This window comes from Podarcis melisellensis, assembly GCF_964234715.1.
Source record: "Podarcis melisellensis genome assembly, chromosome: 1".
NCBI classification, from domain to species: Eukaryota; Metazoa; Chordata; class Lepidosauria; order Squamata; family Lacertidae; genus Podarcis; species Podarcis melisellensis.
In genome coordinates this window covers 99187806-99211395 of record NC_138528.1, presented here as the reverse complement: position 1 = coordinate 99211395, position 23590 = coordinate 99187806, and the positions used below count along the sequence as shown (strand labels likewise).

The window sequence follows — 23590 nt, the reverse complement described above, 5'->3', positions numbered from 1 at the left end:
ATGGGGGAAATCGTTCACCGTAGATGCTGAGTTATTTTGAAGTTTACATTCTGCAGACCAAAGGGGCAGGCAAATATGTATTCAGATTTATGTGTATCTAATACACCACACATGTGCCTAATGGCTATGAAAGTCTCAAACAGTTCATTCACTCACATGTGAGTTTGGCCTACTCTATTTGTTCCAATTATGGGCAAATTCGGGTTGCGCTGGGAAAGCATGTGGCTGACTACACCATTGTGAAGTATTTGGCATCCTTTTGTGTCGAATATTTAGAACAGATGATCACTTAATAAATGTTGGGTTTTGTTTTTGCTTTTTTTGCTGGGTAGCGGGCTTGTGTTTGCTAACATGGTATATAGGGTGCGTGTGCGTAAATGCACTGCGCATTAGCATTTTGTAACGTTGATCAGGTTGGATAAGAATAATGTTAACGGCAGTTTTAAATTTACTCTTATTTTGTGAGATAACATGCTAATGATGTAGCTGTTTTAATTTGACTTTAGCAGACAGTTTAAATATAGGTTTCCCTTACAGAGACAAAAGTTGCAATTTAAAGCTCTTTGGTGGTCTAAAAACAGCTTAATTCTCTAGTAGCATGGTAATAAGCACTAATCCAGCTTATGCAGTGATTGTAGTATGTCATGTTTGTGAAAGATTGCCTAACTAGGCTTTCTCTGGGTTTTATGTAAAAAAATTAAATGTAAAACCTTATAACATCTTTATGCTGAGACAAACTGTTCAATTTAACTTGCGCTCAAGCAGCAGCTGTCAGGAATTATCATGTTCCCCGCGTTCTTGGTATCACCTTGTGTCCTTACCTCCTAGATAGACTCTGTGGGATGATAAAGCTCACCTTGTTAGGATTTATTACTGAAATAATAACCCGAGGTAAAATGAAAGTTGATGTCACACGGAATGACAGCTGACATATATTTATGTCATGGGCAACATTATAATAATAAAACTTCCTTTCCCTTCCCTGGCACTAGGTGTTAAGTGGAAGTCTGCCTCATCATATCCTCCAGTGCCCTGCGTAGGGAGTCCATTAGACAAATACACGGTTCCTCTGTGGGCATGTTCACTGTAATGTGCCCTGTCAGGTGTTGTTTAAGCTTTAAACCGTGGCTTCGTGGCGGTACGAAACAGACCTGTGGGGTGACTGTGCATACGTTCTTACAATGTCATGAGATTTATTTTTTAAAAGAGCACAGTTTTATCGCTTCAGTGGGGAAGTAAAATCTTTTGTAGCTGTGGGTTTTTTTAGTTATCTAGAGGTCCCATACAAGTAAGAGTTAGCAATGAATGGTCACGGGACTTTACCTAGAGGTGCTTCAACAGCTGCCAGTATATGGTTGAGAAATGTCACCGGGTTCTAGTATTATGAGGGAGAAGGATGAGGAACACTGTCTCCAGACGATTAATAATTTTATACACCTTCGTCCTGTCACGTCTTACTTGACCTTCTTTAAACTAAAAAGCCTCAAATGTTGTAACCTGTCCTCATGGAGGAGTTGCTCCATCGCACCTACCATTTTTGTTACTCTTTTGTGAACCTTTTCCTGCTCCACAATATCCTTCTTGAAGCGAGTTGATCAAAACTGTACACCAGGCATAGGCAAACTCGGCCCTCCAGATGTTTTGGGACTACAACTCCCATCATCCCTAGCTACCAAGACCAGTCGTCAGGGATGATGGGAGTTGTAGTCCCAAAACATCTGGAGGGCCAAGTTTGCCTATGCCTGCAGTTCACAGTTCTCCATATGCAGATGCCCATTGTATAACGACTTTATAATACTGACAGTTTTATTTTCAGTCCCTCTCCTAATAATCCCTGGCATGGATTTTGCCACCTTCCTAGCTGACACACACTGGGTCGACATCTTCATCATTACAACCCCAGGGTCTTGTTCCTGGCCAGTCACTGTTATCATAAAGCAGTCCAACAGTCACAACCCATGAAGGTACATGGGAAGTTATGTGCCCCCCCCATTGTGCATTGCTTCAAACTTGCTTACATTGAAAAGGATTTACCATTTGATTGCCCATTCACCCAGTTTGGAGAGATTCTTTGGGATATCTTCACAATCTTTTTGTTTTAGCCCCCCCTGAACAATTTGGTGTCATCAAGAAACATGGCCACCTCCATGCTCAGCCATTAGCCCTATGAGGGAGTTGACATACATGGGTCCCTATACTGATCCTTGTGCGACTCTACTTTCTGCACCCTTCAGTAGGAGGACTATCCATTCCCAAGTTCCATTTCCTGTTTCTTTACCAGTTACTAATCCACAACAGGACTTCTCCCCTCATTCTGTGATTGCTGTGCTTCCTCGGACGTCTTTGGTGTAGTCCTTTGTTACAAGCTTTTTGAAACAAAATAAAAAAAATCCTTCCAGTAGCACCTTAAAGACCAACTAAGTTAGTTCTTGGTATGAGCTTTTGTGTGCATGCACACTTCTTCAGAGCATGAATTAAGAAGTCCAGTGTGACAGTGCTCAGTGCCCTGAAGTTAATGCTTGTTTTGCTTTCCCATTCTCCGAGCTCCTAACTCCAGGGCGGCCTGCAAGAGGTACTATGGGTTGGATCCAGTGAAATGTCTGTGGAGTGGGTTAGGTGGATGCTGTCTTTCCTGTTCTCAGTACCACCCCCAAAAAACTTACTTTGAGGTGTTGGACTCCCTGCTGAATGGGGTGGACTGTGGCATAGAGTGCTGAGTGGGGTGCCAGAATATGAGGTAGCATCACCCATGAATGGTAGCCCCATTTACAAAAGGTGTGTCTTCTCAGTTTTCAGAGATTCCTCCACATGACAGCCCATCCCCTTCAACAAGGCCCCTTGACACTTGGAAGATGCTTTTATGGGTGTTACTTGGAAAAGGAGAAAATGAAAAGTAATCTTCTTGCCCACTCCTTCTGTAGAGTTTTCTCCAAATCCAATCTCTGATTTAGCCTTAATATTAGAGGCTCCACTTAAGGTGGAGCTGTTGAGTTCTGCCTCTCTAGGTGTGACCAGGATGTTGTGGTACCTATTCAAGCACAACTCAACTGATTCTGGAAAGTTCCTTTGAAAAGCATATTCATCATAACTCAGTTTTTAGTGTTACATCCTGAACAAGGAGCTGAGAGTTAAAGAATACACTATTCAATCACAGTTTGCTTTCCTTATTAACGCAAGGAGTGGGTTTGAAAAAGAATATGTATTGTGTTAGTGTTCCTTTGTGGTAAAAGGAAATGGGTGTTTCAGGTCAGAGGTGACTTAGCTTTAACATAGCCACAGTCTCCATCAGTGACTTGTTATGCTATTGTTGTTGGTTTTGCTGTCAGATTTCTGTGAAAAGGACTGTCACCATGGATTTGCCTTAAACGTTAAGGCCCTTAAGGCAATACCTGGCCAGAGTCTTGGACTTGACAAAGGAGTGTTAACAGCCAGGAATATTCAGGTCATGTGTCTCTATGGAAGCTAATTGTTGGAAGATTGCTTCTTGATACAGGACCACACAGCAATGTGCCGTTTGGGGGGGGGGGTCAGATAAAAGAGTAGGGAGCATTCTCCCCACCCTAGCCTCAGCTGAGGATTGTTTAATCTAGGTGTGTGTGTGGGGGGGGAGTAGGAAGAGAACTGAGTTTCTGGGCTCTGCAAGCTATTAGACTCTTTGGTGATTAGATGTGGGGCAGTAGCTCTGGTTTCTTGTTAGGTTGTTTATTTTTAAATAAACTCAAATATTGAACACCGTAAGCTTAAAGTGATGTTCTACCCAAAGAAAACTAAAGCACTACACCCCTGGAATTTCTCATTGCTTGGAGAAGAGTCCATATGATACTAAGTACTACATTTGCATATTTCTATAGCCTTTTAAGTTTGTTTAAGGCAGCCAGGTTTACCATATGATCCGCACCTGTGTTGTATAATTTGAAAGCAGTGACAGGTCTTACTGACTGCTCCAAGTACTGTGGCAATAGACGGGACAGAATGAACAAAACAACAAATGCTATGGTGGATATATAATATGAAAAAAGTAGGGAAAGGAAATCTTAACATGAAAAATAAAAACCACAGTAGATATGTCTATTGCATAAATCAAAAGGCTTTATGTCATAACATGAGCATGTGCCACACCGGCTCATATATTGAATTTCAGTAGTTGGTTGCATAAAGAAGTAAAGTGTAATGAAACTGGCAAGCAAAGTATTCCCCAGTCAGCCTTATCTTTGTTCCATTTGTCCTTCAGACACAGCTTTTCTAGCGTTTTTCAATAAAACCCATCCAGCTCTCTCTCCCTCTCTTTTACTTTGCATCTCTCTGTAACTGAGCTGAGAAAACCAATGAGATTCAGTGCTTTTCTACTTGAGTCCTTAGCAGCTGTTTTTTAAGAGATCAAAACTTAGAATGCTGCTACATGGTATTAAGGCTTAGCCACTGATGTGTCCCTATAGAGGTTATGTTTTTCTTGTGGGGAGAGCGGTGGGAGGGAAAGGGTGAAGGGTGACACTTTTGAGCAGCCTTGTAGACAGTAAACACTACTTTCCTTGTTTCTTAGGATCCTCTTTGCAAGCTCAGTGCTTAACCTGACTGAACTCGTTGCCCTTCGGCCTGACCTTGGCAAATTGAAAAAGGTCCTTTACTTCCATGAGAACCAATTGACATATCCTGTCCAGAAATGTCAGGAAAGAGACTTCCAATACGGGTACAACCAGATTCTTTCATGGTAGGTGCATCTCTCATGCCCTTGTGTTTAATTGTTTTCTAGTATCTTCATGAACATGCCTCCAGGGGTTCTTTTTTCCTTTTTCTTTCAATACTAATATATATATACACAGACATACACAGAGTCCTACGTGATTTCCAGTATTTGTAGACAGACAGATGCACACACAATTCAACACTGAAAGTATCAGGTTCATTAGTATATATGAGTTGCTGAATGCCAAGTATACCTAGATACTATTATGAGTGTCTCATTGTACTCCAGTAAAATGCGCTGATTTCCAGTATATACCTCAGTGCTTTTGCTTTGAGAGCACTTAACAAAAGGGGCAGTTAATCAACACTGGCTCAGCAATAGCTTTTACTGCATCCAGCTGAAATTAAAATAGAGGTTTTCAAGGGAGTAAACAAAAATTAAAATGTACTGCGGCAATGTTTTTAGTGAGAGAGGGTAGTAAACATACCAGATAAATCCTTACGTTTCTTTCATTGCGTATTCACAAATTGTGCAGTGGTAAAACACCCAGACATTTAAAAGGCTGTGGCCCTTTATTGTTACTTAAAACAAACATATTTCCTGAATATAAGTTAATGAAAGAAGTTAATAACAGCTACACTGAAAAGCTTTGTGATTAGGCGTTATACAAACCTAAAGTGAAACTGCAAAGCTGAATTGGCTTGAATTGAAATAAATTCATTTACTTGGTCTATTTCACATATTTGTTATTAGAATTATTATAAGCATAGATTGAGCGTTTTAAAGCTAGATGTATAACATCTGCATCTTTGCATTGTAACTCAGATGAAAGACAAATAATGATCCCTATATACTCGAGCTTTTTGTAGCTGCCGTTCTGCTTTCGTTTGCAAAATGCTTCAGTTTTGCAGTAGCAATATTCTGAGAATATAATGAAATGGCTTTGCCATGAAATGGTTCTTAAAAACAAATAGCAGCTTATAAAAAATATTCCTCATCATTGCTACTGGAAGAAATACATCATGAAATGTTAAACCATTCCCCCCACCTCACTTTTGCTTTTGAAGATGCTATCATTTCCTATATTATCTTTGAGCTTATGGGACCTTTCCAATGATTTAGCTGTATTAATGGTCAGAATTTGTATTTTGAAGTCATATAAACACTGGGAGTAATTCAATATTGCACAATTATGATCATTCCATCAGCACAAGCAGACCTTTCCTTGCTCCTTGAGCTGATTTGGGGTGTGGGAGGGCAGGCAAGGGAAGCAGGCGGAAATACCCATTGTGCTAGTGGGTCTCATTGTACTGGATCCTCTTAGTGCAACTATTTAGTTGAATCCACCCCACTAGATCTGTTTCCTGAAATTCAGCTATACAGTGGGAGTGAATGAATGGGTGAGTGGAACTCCCATCCTGCCCATTAACCTTGGCAAGTGTTGGGGCTTCTTCCTTTAGGACAGGTTTGAGCAGAAAGCACACTGCGGGGTAATGGTATTTCTCTGGGTGATTTACAGTACATCAGCAGGGGTTTCTGACTTTCAGATACAAATCAGACAGCTGAAATAAAGAATGTGTACAGGGAAACTATATGGGGATTTTTGTGTGAAAGGAGCACAAGAAGTTCATTTCTTGACACTAAAAAAATAAAATCTTTGGGCTGAGTTGTGTGCTTAGAAGCAACCCTGTTCCTTAATGCAAGGGCAGCATCCCTACAAACATTGTATAGGGTCATGGAACTGTAGCATTGGAAGAGACCGTGAGGGTCATCTAGTCCAGCTCCCTGCAATGGAGGGTCATCTAGTCCAACTCCCCACCCAAAGTGGGGCTCAAACCCACAACCCTGAATTTAACAGTCTCATACTCAACCAACTGAGCTATCCCAGGTCTTGCGGAAGCGTGTCACAGCATATATATACCATAGTTTTCCTCCAGGCTCCATTCTGCACTTGGTTGTGGTGGGGTAGACCTGGGGTTCTAAAAAAAACCCCAAATACACCCTATAAGCCCACCCTTACTATATGTAATCAGCAGTGTGAGGGGATTCTCAATCAATGGCTGCTATATCTGGCATGGGCAGGGGGAAGACGGTATCTGCACATAAGCCAGTCTCTCCTTTTCCTTCTGCTGAATGCTCTTTGGCCTCGATGAGCCCTATGGAACATATTGGCCCAGGGAAAGCTCTCTAAATCTGCACTTGCTTAATTGTCTGCCTCTTTCTCATCTACTAAATAAGGAGCACTTTATCACACATTAGCTGCTGACATGGTATGGTGGGTGCCTGTCCCTAGGGCAGAAGCCCTCAGCGCTGGAAAGATTATGGTGCCCCCCCCCGCCCTATATGGAACTCAAAATCAAAACAATACTAAACTATTAAAAATGTATCTTTCAAAATGACACTAAACTTGCACGTATCCTGAAATAACTATAAAGTGCAGCACATGGCAGGATCCAATTTCCAGGCATTATTTTGATCTGTGGTAGGTGGACATATCTGCTCTTATAGGTGGGAATAAGTAATAAAAAGAGAACAGAAAAATGGAGAAAGAGGAGTAGGAGGAGGAGTAGAAATAGTAGTAGTAGTAGTTGTTACTATTATTAAAAATTGTATAACGCCCTATACCTGCAGGTCTCAGGGTGGTTACAACATGAAATCACAATACTGTATAGACTTCTGGTGTACTCGTGTGTCTCTGGATTGAAACCATCCCTCCTAAGGCATAGCATATTAGTAGTATATTTGCTCAGAAGCAAAACAGACAGGGTGTTTTTAAACGCATTCTATAAAACTAATTGCCTTCTTTGCTTATGTATCGGTGTTTCTGGCCTCGTGGCAGGAATTTTAATTGGAAAAGGAAATGCAAACTTTTTTATCCTTTCATTCTTTTTTATATATCCCCCAGAGGATATGCCCCTTTCTTCTTCTTTTAAATATATGTAAAAACCTGTATTTAACCCTGCTGCCATTTTAAATGCCTTGGGAGCACCATGCCCTCTCATACAGCGGTGGGCAACTTCAGACTTGGGGAGTAAATGCTGCTCTCCAGCCCTCTCTGTTTGGCCCTGGGGACTTTCCCTAGGCCACACACTCCTCTCCAGCCACACTGACCCTGCTTTGCACCCTGCTTAATTGGCTAGAATATGTCCTTATCTCTAATGGTGCTCTTTCTTTTCTGGGATGTTGGGTAGAAAGAGGTATGTGACTGTATCTAGAAACTAGCCTAGGTTATAAAGGCCAAATTCAGTTTTGCCTGTCACCCTGCCACCTCTGGCCCCTGGAAATATGCTCAGAAGAAAATGTGGCCCTCAGAATACCCACCTTTCTAATAGTTAAGGTGGGTGGGTAGTTCTGGGCTGCCCAGTAGGAGAGCCAAATAGGATTCCCCAAGAGAAAACTGATTCTGCATTCTTTTTCATCTGGGTCTTAATGGAGTGCATTCTCCACCGTCAACCCAAATCCAGTCCCTTTCTCAACTTAAATGGTTCTTTGGGGTGGGAGTGGAGATTAGATTTGCAGGAATAAACACTTCTTCCAATCTCAATTAACTCTCCTCTCCAGAAGACTGTTCTAAGTGCTAATTAGGAAGTCCTCCTAACCAGAGAAGGGACATGGGTAGCGCTGTGGTGTAAACCACTGAGCCTTGGGCTTGCCAATCGGAAGATCAGCGGTTCGAATCCCTGCAACAGGATGAGCTCCCGTTGTTCAGTCCCTGCTCCTGGCAACCTAGCAGTTCAAAAGCACATCAAAGTGCAAGTAGATAAATAGATACCACTCCGGTGGGAAGGTAATCAGTGTTTCTGTGCGCTGCATTGGTTTCACTGGAAGCGGCTTAGTCATGCTGGTCCCATACCCCAGAAAAATTGTCTGCAGACAAACGCCGGCTCTCTTGGCCAGTAAAGCGAGATGAGCGCTGCAACCCCAGAGTCGTTTGTGACTGGACTTGACTGTCAGGGGTCCTTTCCCTTTCCCTTTTACCTAACCAGAATCCTGAACTGTAAGTGAATTAGAGTTGGGCAAGATGTGTCTGATGGAAATTAATCAGAGTAAGAAGTAAAGCCCTTTCTCAGGTTCTAACGAATTGTTCTCTCGCTTGGTGAAAAGCGGAAGGAGCCCTAATTGCTTAGTATCTTGGAATGGCTGACAGGGATGTGAAATTATTATCCGGAGACTTTTGCCATCAGGAGGCTTCAGAACTTCATAGGAACATCTGGGACTGAGTGTTGGGCAGCCAACACAAAACCCAGGCAGGGTAGCCCAATAGCATAATTGGCATAATTCAGAATACCCATAGCATCTTGTTATGGGTGTCCACTTATATAATTCCGTTTTCCATATTTGATGCTTTAGGGAGCCAGGTGCTAGTGTGGGAGATTTCAGCAATGAGAAACCTTTATACAGAATCTGTTTTCCCTTAAGATAAATGCTAAGTAAGCATGTGTTATTCCCCCCCTCCATTTAATTGATTGAATTTAAGTGCTTGGGTTTCTATTTTGGCAATCACACACAAAACTATAGCCCACAGACAACAACAAAAAATATTTTAAATGTGTGGTTCAAAAAAGTGTGACTGCCTGTCACAAAGTTTTGACAGAAATAAAGAAGTAAACTTTTTTTGTCCCTTTTGTTCCCAGCTATTAGTTAAAAGCAAAAGAAATAGGTTAGCTCACTGGTTGTCATAGCTGAAAGAAAACATAGCTGAAAAAAGTGTTTGGAAAAATGTGAGATTTCAAAAATGGTTCCACTCCAGTTGTTGAGCTGAAAAGCACTAGAGTTCTGTTCAAATATTTCCTTGCTTTTCCTGCTGAGTCCTGCTGTTTTTCTGGGCAGTGTCAGTTTTCTATCTTGTCTATGAAGCAGTGAGAATTAGGAGGAGGAATGATTTTAACCCTGTGTTAGATAGTGTAACTGGTAGACTGGTAGATAGTGTAACTGGTAGACATGTACACACTGGGAAAGGGGTGTGATATCTGAGGGCTATGCCTGTTATCCCAAACCTCTTTGGGTTGATTGTAATAAGTTAGGTAAAGGCTTGTGTATGCAAGTGCCAAATAAGAGACCCGTGCTGTCCAGTTTTGCATAGTATGGATTGTTCCATGCGGAGTTGCTGTGCCTTGGGATGTTTATGCATTGTCTCCTTCGCAGAAGTGATAATTTTAAGTCATCGTTTGTTTACCCAAAAGGTGATTTGTTTGAACATCCAACCCAGCCTAGGAGACTGTGGTTTATTTTTGGCCTACAACTCTTGGTTTGTTTTAACCATGGTTTCACATTCTCTCTGAACTCCAGCCTTGCTTACCATGGTTTGGCCACCTTACCCCATCAAGGCACAAGGAAGAGCAGCTGAAAAACAAACTCAGCTTTGGAGAAACAAGCCATGGCTTGTTTGTTCTTCTCCAAGACAACTCATGGATGGTTGAATAAACCATGGTTAAAATAAATGATGGCTTAGCATTATGCATGAACACAGACAATGTTTGGAGGTCAGGAGGAAGCTACGAACACTTACCTCTTGTCCACCTAGGTCAGTAGTTGACACAGTAATAAAACCAACTTGCCCTGAAACCTGCGCTTAATTTCTGTTGCTATTGGTTTAAAGTTGTTACCATTGGTGCTGAGAAGTTGTTTATGGTATTGTTGGTTTAAGGTTATGAAAACCTTTAGCTACATAAAACGATCCTATTAAGATTTGCTGGAAGGAGAGACATACATGGTCCTTTAAGTCTGAATTGATTTTAAAATAGTTATCTTGGTTTGCTCAGCTTGGAAATATTTCTGACTTCTCTAATGCACCTAAGAATTTGGGAGGAAGTGTAGTGCAGTGGTTTAAAAGAAGCTCTTTTCAGGTGTTATGGTTAAAAAGGGAACATGAACATATTAGTCTCAACTCCAATAACGCCACATGCACTGTCCCCTCCTCCCAATACTCTGCCCCTGACTCAATGCCAAGGTTGCAGGTTAGATCCCCATATGGGACAACTGCATATTCCTGCATTGCCAGGATTGGCCTATATGATCCTTAGGATCTCTTCCAGCTATGATTCCATGATGCTCCATATTGAACAGGAAGATCTGAGGGAGCTTCTGTGGTAGATGTAATTCAAAGCCTCAGCACAATTGGGCATGCTGATAAGGCAATATTCCCGATCATATAGAGGCAGCATTCAGTTGATTGAGCTTAGAAACCTCTTTCAAACCTTCCAATGCTGCCAGATCAAGGGTGGATCACACAGGACCAAGTGCATATGTGGATGCGGGGTTGGAGAGGATACACACTTCCAACTCATGTTTACATTTCCTTTTCAGCAACAACATCTGATTAGTGATAGAATGAGGTGAACATTGAAACATTTCCCATCACTCCAGTCATGATCTCTCTTGGTGGCCTTTGGCCAGCTGCATTTTGATCCGCAGCCTGTAATGCAAGGGTGCTAATACCAGGCTGATGTATGGACATGTTAGGTCATACATGTAGAATTTTGCCCATGTAGGAAAAGGCACCATGTATACTAGCTTGGGTCCAGGGAACGGTAATGAAGAAAGCCCATTTAGTGCTGTTCCACAACCTCTTGAGCAAGACCTAGTACAAGATATATTGTAGTACAGCATTGTTTCAGGGTTAAGGTTACAGTATAAGAAAAGGCCAATAGGTAAAACTTCAAAATGCAGTAAGTGACCTCCAGTGGGTCATAAAAAGTGAGCTTGCAAGTTTTGAGAACAAGGGAATGTTTGCCCAAGAGGTTGTGCCCATGAAGGAATTCTTTGGAAATTACTTTTGTCTGTAAAAACAGACCTTCTGTTCTTGGAAACTACTACTTCTGCTAGTAGTTAAAAGTAAAGGTAAAGGACCCCTGACAGTAAAGTCCAGTCGCGAAGGACTCTGGGGTTACGGCACTCATCTTGCTTTACTGGCTGAGGGAGCCGACGTTTGTCTGCAGATAGTTTTTCTGGGTCATGTGACTAAGCCGCTTCTGGTGAAACCAGTGCAGCGCACGGAAACGCTGTTTACCTTCCCGCCGGAGCAGTACCTATTTATCTACTTGCACTTTGACGTGCTTTCGAACTGCTAGGTTGGCAGGAGCTGGGACCAAGCAACGGGAGCTCACCCCGTCGCAGGGATTCGAACTGCTGACCTTCTGATCAGCTAGCCCTAGGCTCAGTGGTTTAGACCACAATGCTACCTGCTGTAAAGCAGTAGGACACCTTTAAGATATATTAAATAAATTGATGAGATGTGTTTAATGAATGGATGATTTTGCTCTCTTTTTTCATTAGTTTGGTTGCTGACGTTGTGGTGTTCAACTCTGCTTATAATATGGAGTCATTTCTAACATCTATAGGGAAGTTTATGAAGCTGATGCCTGACCATAGGCCTAAGCATCTGGAAGAGTTAATCAGACCAAAATGCCAAGTCCTTTATTTTCCAGTGATGTTCCCTGATGTGAGCAGGTTGGTGGCTTTGCAATTTCTTCTCTCTGTTCTGTGCCATTCGTGGTTCCTCAGTTCTCTTTATACTGATGATTATTACCTGGATTTTTTTGCATGGTTTGTACATTGCAAAATCAGAGGACGTATTACATTGCTGTTACATTTTTCATTCAGAACTCAAGAACAGAAGAATATCAAATGACTTAGCCAGGACTACTTGTAAGAAATGCCAGCTGTGCCAGTCCTGCTGACAACAAGTACATATATTGAATATATGATTGGGCCAGGCACCAGGCTACCTTTGAGTTCCTGAGATATAAAATTCTCCCCCAAAGAAGAACACACATTACCTTCCTTCACCACCACCTCATAGTTGTTCATTTACACTTTCCCCTCTTCGTCCTCTCTATCCATTTCTGAAGTTGCTTTGAAATTTTCTGATCCTACTTGTTTCAAGGTGCAATGAAATTGGGGGTGGAAGAGGTACTTTATTTGACAGTAGGAATAGTATTTCACTCCAGGATACATTACCTGACTGACTTTATTAGATTTGTATTTTGTAAATAGCTATGGCCCAGTTTAAAGGAGGCACTGTGATTGGATCTCCTATTGTGGTGGCTGTTTTAAAAAATTCAAAGCAGCGGCAGGAGAGCCCAAATTGAATTGGAGGAGTGGGGCTGGGTGTGTGTAACCGCCCCCTTACTTTTATCTGCCTGGTTTTAGTGTGTGTGATACTAAGAATGCTTAACATTCAGTGGAACCTACCCTATCTCTTTCTTTGTGAGCCTTCTTATTGGGAGGAGGCAAACCCAGAACTGCGAGTCATACAGAGACATAAGGAGCAGCCTCTCTGGAGATGTAACTGCTGCTTCTCCACATCTGGTAGCAGATGATGTGCAAGACCTTTGCCTGAGACCCCTGAGAGCTGCTGCTGGTCACAGTAGACAATACTAGAAAGAATACCTGTCCTCACATCTGTATACCTATATTTTGAGATCATCATCACCAGAGGCTGTTGTCTGGGTTCTCACATTGAAATATGGTGGTGGCTACTGGTAGAAAGATACTGTCAGTGCTTATGCCCCATCTTTGAAACCCTCTCTTTGGAAAGGAACATGGAGCACCCATTCTGATATATTTTATGGTGCCTTTTATTTTATCCGACTTTTAAACTTGTGTTTGATTCTTGCTTATATATTGTTTCTGATATCTTTATATATTTGCTCGTTGTGTTTTAAATTATTTTATTGTAAGCCCCCACCCTGTGTAAGTTCCTTGAAAGGCAAGCATAAATCTTCATAATAAAATACACATATAAATAAATATTGGACTAGATGGACTACTAGTCTGATTGGTATAAGGCAACTTCTCATATGCTAGTTCCTAGTTTGGAAATGACTATGTTGCACTTTTGGAAGTGTAACAAATTTACTTTGCCTTATAGTTTAGATAAGGGGCCGCCAGCGACTTTATATACGTTGGTTATTTTTAATATTTTTCTTATTATTTAAAAAGTATCCTTTCTAAATTGAATACTGCGTTGCAAAAGAACACACAGTTCAGATTTCTTAATGTATTTATTTGAAAATAAATACTTTCACACCGGCTTTTGTTCAGGAGTTAATATGAAAGTTACATGTACCCTTAAAGTCTCAGTGTATTTTATATTGCTTGACATTGTGTAAAAACTATTGGATGGAATCCAGCATAGTATGGAAGGACTGCACCTTCCTCTTGTCTTCCTGCAGCCACTTGCCCACCCCAGATCAGCTGTGGAAGGGCTCCTGACACCCCAGAATTTTGAGGGTGTGTGGAGGGGCGTACCAGGATGGAGGAAAGAGAAAAATGAAGACTTGTTGTATGCTCGTCTATGAATAGGGTTGGATACAGCCCCCTGTGTTTAGAAACCAATTATGGTTCCTGGCTCTAAATAAAAATTAACATCAGCCCAAGATGCCAAGGATTTAATTCTTACCAAGAACAACAATTCATGACCCAAGTTGTGCATTTTCAGCTACAGCTACTGATAGTTGCTGTTATCTCCCCCCCCCCCCCGCAAGATCATGTGTTAAATAAATCTTGAATGCACCTGTGGCAATTGAATGCAGTTTATTAATTTACTCTGTATTACTGCAGTGAAATCTAGCTGAATGGAAATGGAGGAGAAAAAGGTTAAGAAATATCATGGCCAAACTTAGATTCATAAAGCAAGCTCTTCGCCCAGAGTGGTTTTCGAGTTATTTTCAAATGGTAATTTGCTTTATCCAAACCAAACTCATACAGTGTAAGTAAGTGATTATTTGCATGACTGACAGTCATTTGAATGCCTGCAGTCTTTTAAAAATGCATAATTTTGCAGAGATGTTGGGGTGGGGGAATATGAACAGCAGAATAACCAAGGTGATTTCTCTCTCCTCTCCTTACTTTGACCTCCTTTTTAGTTTTTATTGCTGTTAACATGATTTTCTTTGTATATGGGGAAGGAGATGAACTGAAAACAAAATAAGGCAGCGCCATTAAGGATATGGCCATGATTTGTAAAATAATCTTCATTTTATGTTAATATTGTGTCTGTAAAGGAAACACACACACACACACACCCCTTTGGCCCTAGATGTGGGCTACATAGCTGGAGCAGCACATTTCATTTCACTTAAGGAAATCAATTTTGTTTGTGGCTTTTCTTAACCAAAAATCCACATGTGTTCTAACAGAAGTTGTTGTAATTAAAATCTGAATGTAATGTATACAGTCGTACCTCCGCATAAACTTCGGGATACGTAAGCGGCAAACCTGGAAGTATATTTATGGTTTTTTGCCGTGCGTGCAAATACAGAAGCGGTCTACCACTTCTGTGTATGCGCTGAAGCGGTCTACTGCCGCTCGCATGTGCATCAAAGCAGTTTCTCCAGTTGCGAAAACCTCGGGATCCGGCCGGACCTCTGGAACAGATTCTGTCTGCAACCGGAGGTAACACTGTACTTAGAATTGAATATTCAACAATGTACCAAATATTATTTGGCTGATTGGAATTGGCGTGGCAGTGTGGAGACAGATATTCCATTTTGAGTGAAAAATATTTGAATGTGTATATTATTTTCATTTCTTTTGGGGGGAGTTAGGGGCTCCCATTGGTGGTAGTTGCTTCTGCTGCATCACTGTATTTTGCAATAGAGATGCTATTGGATTTTTTTTTAAATACCCTTAAGTTGCGTCTTTAGCAGACAATTTTTATTTGCTTATAATTAAAGATATATATTTTAACCAATATATTTAAAATAATAAAAAATCAATATATTTAACCAAATCTTTTTCTCAAAAGTTCAGGATAGTGGAAAAAATTAAACAGTGTGAAGCATGAAACCTGTATAAATGTAAAACAGCAAGATGAGAGCAGAAATAGCAGTTGATACTTAAAGTTAAAATCACAAATCAAAAATAGAAAACCAAAAAGAAATTGTGCCAAAAAGAAAATTCAAAGCTATTGTGCTGTAGAGTGTTGGACCAGGGTTCAAATCCCAACTCAGCCATGAAGTTAGCTAGGTGACCTTGGGCCAGTTGGTACCTCACCGCCCAACGTATTTGCAGGGTTGTTGTGAAAATTAAATAAGAATAGGGAGAACCTTGAACTCCTTGGAGACAAAGGTGGCCTATACATGAAACAATAAGTCATAAATAAATTAATTTATGTTGGGGAGAGGATTCCTGAGACAGGGAAGCACCCCATTGTGGGGCTACTGCCCACCTATCCTCTGAAGATTGGGGAAACTGACAATGGGAAGCCCTAGCAGGTTCACGTCAGAGAAATTGGTCTTAAAAGTAAGTAAGTATATTTTTATTTATACCCCGCCCTCCCCGGCCAAGACCAGGCTAAGTGCGGCTAACATCAAATATCAAATACATTAAAACACAATCAAACAATTGATTAAAATACAGCGTAAAAATTAGAATTGGGGGGTCAAACTGGGCCCAGACCGAAGGCCAGGTGGAACAGCTCTGTCTTTCAGGCCCTGCGGAAGGGTGTCAAGTCCCGCAGGTCCCTGGTCTCTTACAATAGAGTGTTCCACCAGGCTGGGACCAAAGCCAAAAAGGCCTTGGCCCTGGTTGAGGCCAGTTTAACCTGGTTGAGGCCAGTTTAACCTCCTTGAGGCCTGAGACCTCCAAGATATTATTATTTGTGGACCGTAAGGTCCTCCATGGGGCATACCAGGAGAAGCGGTCCCGTATGAGGGTCCTAGGCCATATAGTGCTTTAAAGGTTGAAACCAGCACCTTAAACCTGACCCTGTACTCCACTGGGAGCCAGTACAGCTGGTATAGCACTGGGATGAATGTGGTCCCACAGCAAGTACCCCATAAGGAGCCTCTAAAAGTGCACTTTTAGATTCAATAGGCGTTTTGTATTGAAATCTGACAGCTGTTTTCAAGGCACTATGTAAGGATCATTCAAACTGTGTTTGGTTTTGGCCAGCAAAATATCCATAACTGTTATGGGAGATGAGATACCTCATGTAGTAGATGGTCTTCTGTGGATTCTCACTTTATCTCTGAGTGATATTTCTGTGTTCACAGATGTATTCTTAGTCTGCATGGCTTCTGGTTTCTTTACACATCTTTATCTACCCTAGCTATCACAGGCCAAATTTGAAAAGTGTGCTGTGCCACCCACTGGGTGATCAATCACCTGATGTCACAGTGGTGATCATCAGGACTTCATAACATCATGCCTCTTTTTTGCAACTTTATCAGCCATGATCCCATGAACTGTAGCTGGATTTTTAGATGGATTGCCTTTCAGAGGTGTTTCTGTCCCAGCTGAAAGTTTTCACAGATGTGCACCCACATTAACCCAGTAGTTCCACAGAGACAAAAGATTACAGCAGAACTTGCCATTATTTAGGGCAGGGGTAGCTAATATGGTCACATCCATACATTGGTGGACTACAGCTCCCATCAGCCCCAAGCAGCATGGCAAATAGTTCAGGATGGTTGAAAGCACAGTCCATCAACACCTGGAGAGATCTCCATTGTCTGCCTCCGATTTAGAGCATTAGAGGGATTCATTTAGAAATCTAGGGGTAGCCACCCAAGCTTTTTTGCCACTTGAAGTGGAATGGCTTGCTGCCAGTGTTGACAACTTACTTGTCTGTCCACTGCTGCATGGCACTGCCACCTTCTCTGTGCAGGAGAATCTAGCAAAACTGTTCCATAGAAAATGTGGTTTTGCATCACATGGATGTCTTTGAAGGGAGGAAGGTATGACACTGCTTCCTCCTTTATTAGTTGCTTTAAAATTTAAGTGCCTTTAGGACACAGATTTAAAATCTACATTAGCCAAATGACAGCACGGAATAACAGATAAAAAGGGAACAGATGGGAGAACTCAGGTTAAAAGTTAATGAGAGCTCCTTTCATTAACACAACTTGTTGGTATTATATACAGTGCTTGCCTTAAATCCTAAAAAAATGAGGAAAGAGAGATCTCTTTCTAAACTATGGTTCTTTCATGGGAAGAGATAATAGGGACAAAATAAGAAATTCAGCTTTGGTATAGGTCTAATATAAGAGACACCCTGTCCCAAATAGTGAAAAATGCCTGATGGCTAACTGAGATGATCCTGATTGAAGCAGCAGAATAAAATGGAGGAAGAAACACCATCAAAGTGGCAAACTGTGATACAGCAAGCATAGGCCAGATCAGGTGCAAAGATTCCCCAATTTGCATATTGTGCCATTTGGCAAAGGAAGAAGCCATAGAGGTCAGTAAAGGTAAGGGACCCCTGGCCGTTAGGTCCAGTCGCAGACAACTCTGGGGTTGCGGTGCTCATCTCGTTTTATTGGCCAAGGGAGCCGGCATATAACTTCTGGGTCAAGTGGCCAGCATGACTAAGCCTCTTCTGGTGACCAGAGCAGTGCACGGAAATGCCGTTTACCTTCCCGCCGGAGTGGTACCTATTTATCTACTTGCACTTTGATGTGCTTTCGAACTGCTAGGTTGGCAGGAACAGGGACCGAGCAACGGGAGCTCATCCCGTCGTGGGGATTCAAATCGCCGACCTTCTGATTGGCAAGCCCTACACTCAGTGGTTTAGACCACAGCGCCACCCACCTCCCTCATAGACATCAGTACTCTCATGCAAATATGAAACCGGTCTCTGCATGCCCTGCCATCAATTCCTAATTTGCTGTTACCCTTGTCCTTCTGTCACCTCCTTCAGGCTGTCCGTCTACCTTACACCACCCTCTTGAGCAAGTATTGGCAAAGTCTCATTGCAAGTTACTGCTTGTCACCCAAGTGGAAGAGATTGCTCTGTAATAGTTGCTTGTTTCTTCTTTAAAACATCTTCTGAAGGCAGGGGGGGGAGGAGTTTTTTGTCTGCTTTCCTTTAGTTAATGTCAGTAACTCAACTGAGGTCTTAGATTAGCCTTTCACTAGTTCCAAAATATACTGCAGTTGAATTCTCCATGCAACCTACTTAATTTTATTATGTTGGGTTCTCGTCATGTTGCATACAACGCATTCCCATAAAAGTTGCATTTTGTATTTACAGAGAAATTTCTCTTGAGAGTTAAGGTCTTGTAAAACATTCTTGTTCTACAGCATGAACGAATTATTACACTCTGGGGCATTAAAAGTGAAGTGTACTGAAGAAAAGAATTTTTTCATTAAAATGCAGTTTATATTGATAAAACAGATTACTAGCATTTGATGAAATGTGAAACTTGGATCTGCCCCTATCACTAAATCGCCGGTAGGTTTATTTTGGCAGGAAGACTAGAATGTAATGTATATCAGGACCAATCATTATGCAGTACCTGTTAGTTTTGTATTCAATTAAATTGTGCCTCAGTAAAGTAGTTGGAAGGTTGTGGCGGGGGGGGGGGGAACCTTGCTTATTCTATCTATCTTGAAGTAGCAGAATGTAGTAACCAAGAATATTTGAAAAGAAAAGCTGTTGTGTTATCAGTTTTGGCACGGTCATTTATCAATCAGTATTTTAAACATTGACAAGTGGTAATTTAATAGGGAATGACCCTGTTGGCAGGAAGTTCTAATGACAGATGATGCAAACTCATTTATCACTATGGGGCTCTGCTGGCTTCTTACCTTTCTCAGTATCACAGCTCATATTTTCCAAGTCTGGGATGTGAGAAGCCACAAAGGGGAAAACCTATGGCAGAGAGCCTGCAGCCACTCCCCTCTCTCTCTCTCTCTCTCTCTCTCTCTCTCTCTCTCTCTCTCCCCTTAAAGTAGTTAACTCTTGATTTACACATGTTCTCCTAGTGTGGATTGAACAGCCTGATGGTTCGATAACAATTTGAAAACATTGAACGTGTGTGTGTAATATCCTCTATTTAAAAATGGTCTCTCTCTCTCTCTCTCTGTCTGTCTGTCTGTGTGTGTGTGTGTGTAAGTAATATCCTCTATTTAAAAATGATGTGCTCAGCACTTGGGCCATGCTGGAAGCTATTGGGCCATGCTGGAAGCCTGAGCTGCCCTGACTTGTGAAGCATCAAACCAGCTTGGGCATATGTGGGGAATGAGGGTGGGGAAGGTCATCCCCCAGCCTATGGAAAAAGTAAGAGGCACAATACACCAAAAACATGTCTCAGAGGTCTCTCGTGCCTCTAGTTCTCTGGACCCTTTTAGTTAGTTATTGATGTTTATGTGACTAGAACGTCATCCATGTTCAGAGGCCACACTAATCTTTGTTTTATTGTTCCATTTCTTAGTTATATGTGCTGCTGAAACAACCACAGGCTCTGTTAGTGCAGGGAAACTGCTGGTGGCCAGGATGAGAGCAGCATATTGTTGCAAGCTGGGGTTTTGTTTTGTTTTAGTTTTAGCATAAACAGCCACTCTTCTTAGGTGACTTTACTCAAAGTTACATAATATGAGTAAGAATAATTTATTATTTATTTGCCGCCCATCTGGCTGGGCCACTCAGGGTGGCTTCCGAGAAATTATAAAACCACAGCAAAACATTGCACATTAAAAACCTCCCTATACAGGGCTGCCTTCAGATGGTCAGATCGTTGTTTATTTCCTTGACATTTGATGGGAGGGCATTCCACAGGGAAGGCGCCACTGCCAAGAAGGCCCTCTGCCTGGTTCCCTGTAACCTCACTTCTCACAGTGAGTGAACTGCCAGAAGGCCCTCAGAGCTTGACCTCAGAGTCCAGGCTGAATGATGGGGTGGAGACACTTCTTCAAGTATACTATACATGTGTCCTTTTTCATCTGGCTTGAGCCCCGCCCCGCCCCCAAGTGATTCAGAGGACACTCTGATGGTGCACATGCTTCTGGAAAATGCCTCTATTTGGGGTACTCTGCCCCGGAACCATTTGTCTCTGGGTTCCTGCATTGTACTACTGCAAACATTGAATGATGTGAGGGTGGGGTGTTGAGTGCAAGAGGAGCTGCCTTCACACTGAACCTATGAAAATTTCTCACTTGTTCCTGAGTTAATGTTTACATTTATCACCTGTATTGGGCAGGCAAGGGATGCTGTCAGAAGTTATTATTTGCTCAATTTATTCAGTTGCTTTATTTTCAGTGTGCATTTTGAAGGTTTTTATCTTGTAGCAAGAAGCAAAACTACATGTATTCTTTAAGAATGGGTGGGGTGAATACATCAGTTGGGGGGGGGCGTTACTTGGGATTTTGATTTTGTTGAAATTTGATGGATTGAAATGTTTTGTATCCTTGCACATTCACTTTATGACCTTTACCTTAGTGTAATCTACCTTGACAAATCTTGGAACTGGTTTTTGAACTCTGGTTAAATTGGAAAGCATTTTGAGGGTTCATTGAGGGCAGTTTTCCAATGGCAAATTTCTCTACAATGTGGCCAGATTGTTGGTATGTTCACTCCCTACTGAATAAAAAATAAAAATAATTTTTGCAGTACTTTTTAGTGTACAAAGTGCTTTACTACTCTTATCTTAATTGTGATTTATATTTAATTCAACATTTGCTTTGCCTTCTCTGAGTTATCAGTATGGATAGTTATCAGGCAACCATTTGAACGTTAAAACTCTGTGGGCGGCATTTTTCCCTCACCGCTGACAACTGGATTTTGCAAAAGAAAGTTGAGTTACTGTAAGCATAGTGTAATGTACTTTTCTGGAAACCTGGACATAGGTGATAAGAGTGGGAGCTTTTGAAAATAGGAGCCTTATTTTGGTGTACAGATGGAAGCTAAGCTCCTGGGGTTGGGGCGTGGGAACCTGCCTATTTTGAGGTGAGGAGCACTAGAAAATCTGACTAAGAGTTTTTTGTTTTTTTGTTTGAAATGCTTGACTTTCTGCCTGCTTATATTTTATATATATATTACTGTTCCGAAATGCTTTTTACAATGTAAGTGCTTTAAAAATATAAAACACTACATTTCTATATATTTATTTTCTATATTTTTCCCCTTTCTATTTTTTATTTATATCCTGCTTTTCTATGACAAAGTCCTCCTTAGGGCAGGATGCAGTGTATTATATTTTAAAAGAAAGCATAATAAAGGAATCTGAAAGACAATCCACAAGGAATCTGCAGCATAATAAAGCGCAACAAGAAGAATAGCTTAAATTAAAAGAGACAACAACTGGTCAGTAAGCTGTCCCCTTATGACCACCCATAATGCTGCTGTGAAGCATCAGTCCAGGACAGGGGTGGAGAACCTAAGGCCAAATGTGAGGCCCCTAGGCCACATCCATTCCCCAGCCATGCATTGTCTCCCCAGGCCTCAACCCTCACTATCCCTTCTTCACAATCTCCTTGAGTGTTTCTGCCTGGCTGGAATGTGTCTTTGACATCTGATAAAGACTCTTATTTACCTTGGTGGAGGTGAGGGAGGTAGAAATTGGTCTGCTGTACAAACCTAAAGCTTGCACCCATTGTCTACCCACTTTAGCTTGGCTCCTACCTACCACTGCTTATCTGGGACTGTAGCCCCTGGGCTGAGAAAAGTTGGCCACCCCTGTTCCAGGATATTGTGATTATTTTAAAGTGGTGGCTTCTCAGCTTTCCACCATCACATCCTTGAGGAAAGGTAACCTGGTGTAGCCATTGAATATGGTAGACTCTTCCAGGACACTGGATACTCAGTAGCTTCTCAGGAGTGATGGGTGCTGTCACTAGGCGTTTCCGCTTGAGTCTGGGCAATCTGTCACAGTATTGGGGGAAATGAGAGACTATGAGTTTTTGTTTGTTTTAAATAAGGACTGGAATAATACTAGGGACCCTGCTGCCAGTACATGCAACAGCACAAAAGTTCATGCAAAGGTTCATACTTACTGCTTGTTCTTGAAGTGTACCTCATAGTAATATATCAGAGGAAAGTCATTGCTGTTGTTTTATGTGCAGAGGAATGGAATAATGGTGGATCTCGTCTTCGGTGTGTTTATGCAGTTTGGATACAGCAGGCTTTCTGAGAGATACAACAGTGTCTTATGGGCACTTTAAAGACTACCAAATATATTATGGCATCATCTGATACAACTTTGTCTTTGCAGCAACAAAATTACATGGGTGCCCCTCTGGGAACTTATGGCAGCTTGAAGCTTTTGGCTCCCCAAAGCATCCTAGGATTTTAAAGGTCATGCACAGCACCACGGGCAGTGCCTAATTTCTGTTTCATTCTCATTCCAGAATTTTCGTAGTATCGCTCTGGAAACACTTGCTCTGTAGCCTTGTCTGTAATTGATGCTTCTTCACCATTGCTTGTACAGTTTGTTATACTGTGCCGTACGCAGAACACTAGAGAGACATGGCATTTCTAATATTAGTTGACAAAAGCATCATACAGACTTTTTGGCTTTTCCTCAGACCAGATCCCTAATTGCCTTTTTAATGTGTAGCAAATGCATTATGCAAGTTGTTCACCTTTCAAGTCCTTGAGCCACTTTACTTCCTCAATACTCTGTAAGGAATTGGATCCTTCTTATAGTTATCTGTTGTTGGAAGTTATCTATTGTTGTTCCTGTTTGCCCTTTTTTGCAGCATTCGTTTTTGTGTGTGCCACATTGCTGTCCCTATGGAATGACTAGTGATTGTACACAAGTAATTCAAAATGGCATGCAGACCGTATTTTACGGACTGCCTTAACTGGTGGTGGAGTTCTGTAGCTGTAATTATACACCTTCAGGTGGAAAAGAGTGGAATAGCTTTGTACTTCATTATATGTGGATATGGCACAACTTCATTCAAACTTTTGAATTCTTGTTTAACTCCTTGGACGCTGCCACAGTTTCTTTCTCATTGTTTGGGGAACGTTTTGGTAAGCTACTCCTCAGTTGTGGCAGAGTAGTAGTGTCTCCACTGGGGTCTTAAAAAGTGAACTATTTCATGGTAAGTGTTTGCATTTTACAGCCTTAGACACTCTTATAGCTGCAGAGTGGTTTTTAAAGTCCTCTATGTATGTGTCTTGAATGCACTGGAAAAATTAAATTTATTTCTTCATTACTTCATTTATTAATTGAATGT

The 23590-nt window shown here is 41.5% G+C and overlaps 1 protein-coding gene across 8 annotated transcripts in view; it reads left to right on the top strand.

Moving 5' to 3' along the window:
* Window positions 1-23590, top strand: part of GTDC1 (glycosyltransferase like domain containing 1) — a 215496-nt gene that overhangs the window by 84872 nt on the left and 107034 nt on the right. For 7 of the 8 annotated variants that reach the window (XR_014172699.1, XM_081929614.1, XM_081929615.1 and 4 more), the window contains 2 exons: window positions 4541-4708; window positions 11960-12133. Coding sequence is in view for 7 of the 8 variants with exons in the window: in XM_081929614.1 (XP_081785740.1) it covers window positions 4541-4708; window positions 11960-12133 (342 nt within the window). In the remaining variant the exon portion in view is untranslated. The remainder of the gene's footprint in view (window positions 1-4540; window positions 4709-11959; window positions 12134-23590) is intronic. The other variant, XM_081929616.1, reaches the window with a different exon arrangement.